The 2,013-nt window shown below is 42.6% G+C and overlaps 1 protein-coding gene across 1 annotated transcript; it reads left to right on the top strand.

The window, feature by feature from the left end:
* The first annotated feature begins 277 nt into the window (after window positions 1-277).
* Window positions 278-1,583, top strand: LOC133318309 (F-box protein At2g27310-like). The gene has a single exon (XM_061520300.1). The coding sequence runs from the start codon at window positions 389-391 to the stop codon at window positions 1,355-1,357; it is 969 nt and encodes a 322-aa protein (XP_061376284.1). The 5' UTR covers window positions 278-388; the 3' UTR covers window positions 1,358-1,583.
* Window positions 1,584-2,013: the final 430 nt, after the last annotated feature.

The raw sequence follows: 2,013 nt of genomic DNA, 5'->3' as shown, positions 1-2,013 counted from the left end.
CGATTTAAAGATAAGTCCAAAAAGCGAAATATCAATGATGATTCGAATGAAAATGAAAAGGGACTTTGAATATTATTGAGATGATTTACGTTGACCAGACAAACAGCCACGCTTGACTTGTACGTGTCATTCGCTTCCCTCCCCGCGTTGGTTTTTTCTACTTAACACAAACTCACAATCTAACCCAAACCATAACCTTAACCACACACCTCAATTAATATAAAAACCCACTCCTTCTCTTCCCTTTTCATTCACAACTTTATTCATTTACATCTTTTTCTCTTTCTCTCTTTTTTTTAAATTTATATTCATCCTTTCAAATATTAGAATACAAACAAGTTTTTTAACAACAACTTTAGTACTCTCAAGTTCATATATCATTTTATGAATGATGGCTTCAACCTCAGACATCACCACCGTCCATCCTGACATCATTCACTCTCACATCCTCACTCGTCTCGACGGTCCCACCCTTGCCTCCGCCGCCGCCTCCTCCTCTCATCTCCGCCGCCTCTGCACCGAACACAATCTCTGGCGAAACATCTGCACCGACATGTGGCCTTCCCTTCACGACCCTCTTACCACCGCCCTCATCTCCACCTTCCCCGCCGCTCACCGTTCCATCTTCTCCGACTCCTTCCCTTCCCTCCATCATTCCTATTCCTCCCATCACCACCCGACGCCGTCGCCGACGGAGCTCGTCTCCGCCGTCGACCTCTACTATAAGGGAAAACCCGTCTTTTCCAGGGTCGTCCGAACGGAGACCAACAAGGGCTGGTTCCTCTGTTCACCGCTCTGGATCGAACTGGTTGACCCGAACGAGTTCGTCCCAACCACCGTGAAGTTCGCGCAAAACGGCGATGAAGAAGAGTGGCTCAAGCACCTCGAGGAGAATCTGAGCTTGAGCTGGATCATGATCGACCCGACCCGGAAGCGCGCCGGGAACTTATCAAGCCGGAGGCCGGCGGTGGTGCGGCGGCACTGGCTGACCGACGAGGTCGAGGTTCTATACGCGGTGGTGATGGGGGTTGTTCAGTGCTCCATTAAGGTCACGTGCTGCGGAAAAGTTGGGGGTGAGATGCACGTGAGGGAAGTTAGTCTAACGATGGAGGATATGGAAGGAAGGCATGTTGTCGGGAGGGATAGTATGGTAATTTTGCAAGAGGCGATGGAGAATGGGGAGAGGAAGAAAGTGGATGTAGAGGAAGCGAAGAAGAGTTTTGAGAAGTTTTGTTTGATGAAGAGAGAGATGAGAGAGAAGAAGATAAAGAGAGAGAAAGCATTGGACATGGTTGCTATGTTGGTCGCTTTCACTGTTTTCGCATTCCTCTTCTGTTTGGTCAGGTTTTGTGTTTGACAAAACAAAATCCAACTTAACTAATAAATCTTTGGTACTACTGTTGTACTAAAGATTCAGTATATCTCACTAATAAAAATTAAAATTCTGTTTTTTCTGTCAGATTTTTTTTCTCTCCTCTGATGTGTAATGTTCATTGATGAGATACACTGAATTTACGTATAGTACTAGTACTAAAGATTTATTCCAAGTTAAGACACTCCAATCATTCAATGTGTGTCTTAATCTTATAATTATTTATCCCAGTTCGTTAATTTAATTTTTATTTTTATTTTTATTTTGACCGATACAATGCTACTTGGCTCGGTTACAAATTCAATAAAATTATATGATGCACATCATATTTTCGCTAACAATCGATGAATTGTAAGAAAAATTAGTCATTTTTCCTTTGGTTGAGGTTCTGACTTTTAAGGGTGGAGCTAAGTCGGAAGATTAAGATAGAAAATAACGTGAAAATTAATAGTTTTGACTTTTGTGCATTAATTAGTCAAGTCCTGACACGACACTGATTTGATTTGAGCTATTCATCTATTTGTTTAGAAACCCAAACAAAACTAGATCATCGGTCAGACTCATGGGCCACATGCAACAATCAATAAATCAAACTCAAAGGAAGAGGCTGTTGCGTCACTGTCGAAAAAAATAATGACGTG

The sequence above is a fragment of the Gastrolobium bilobum genome, unplaced genomic scaffold (assembly GCF_033153095.1).
Source record: "Gastrolobium bilobum isolate Gb01-03AN ecotype WA unplaced genomic scaffold, APGP_CSIRO_Gbil_v1 utg11607, whole genome shotgun sequence".
Taxonomy (NCBI): domain Eukaryota; kingdom Viridiplantae; phylum Streptophyta; class Magnoliopsida; order Fabales; family Fabaceae; genus Gastrolobium; species Gastrolobium bilobum.
The sequence above is the reverse complement of the archived record's forward strand: the minus strand, read 5'-3'. Positions and strand labels throughout refer to the sequence as shown.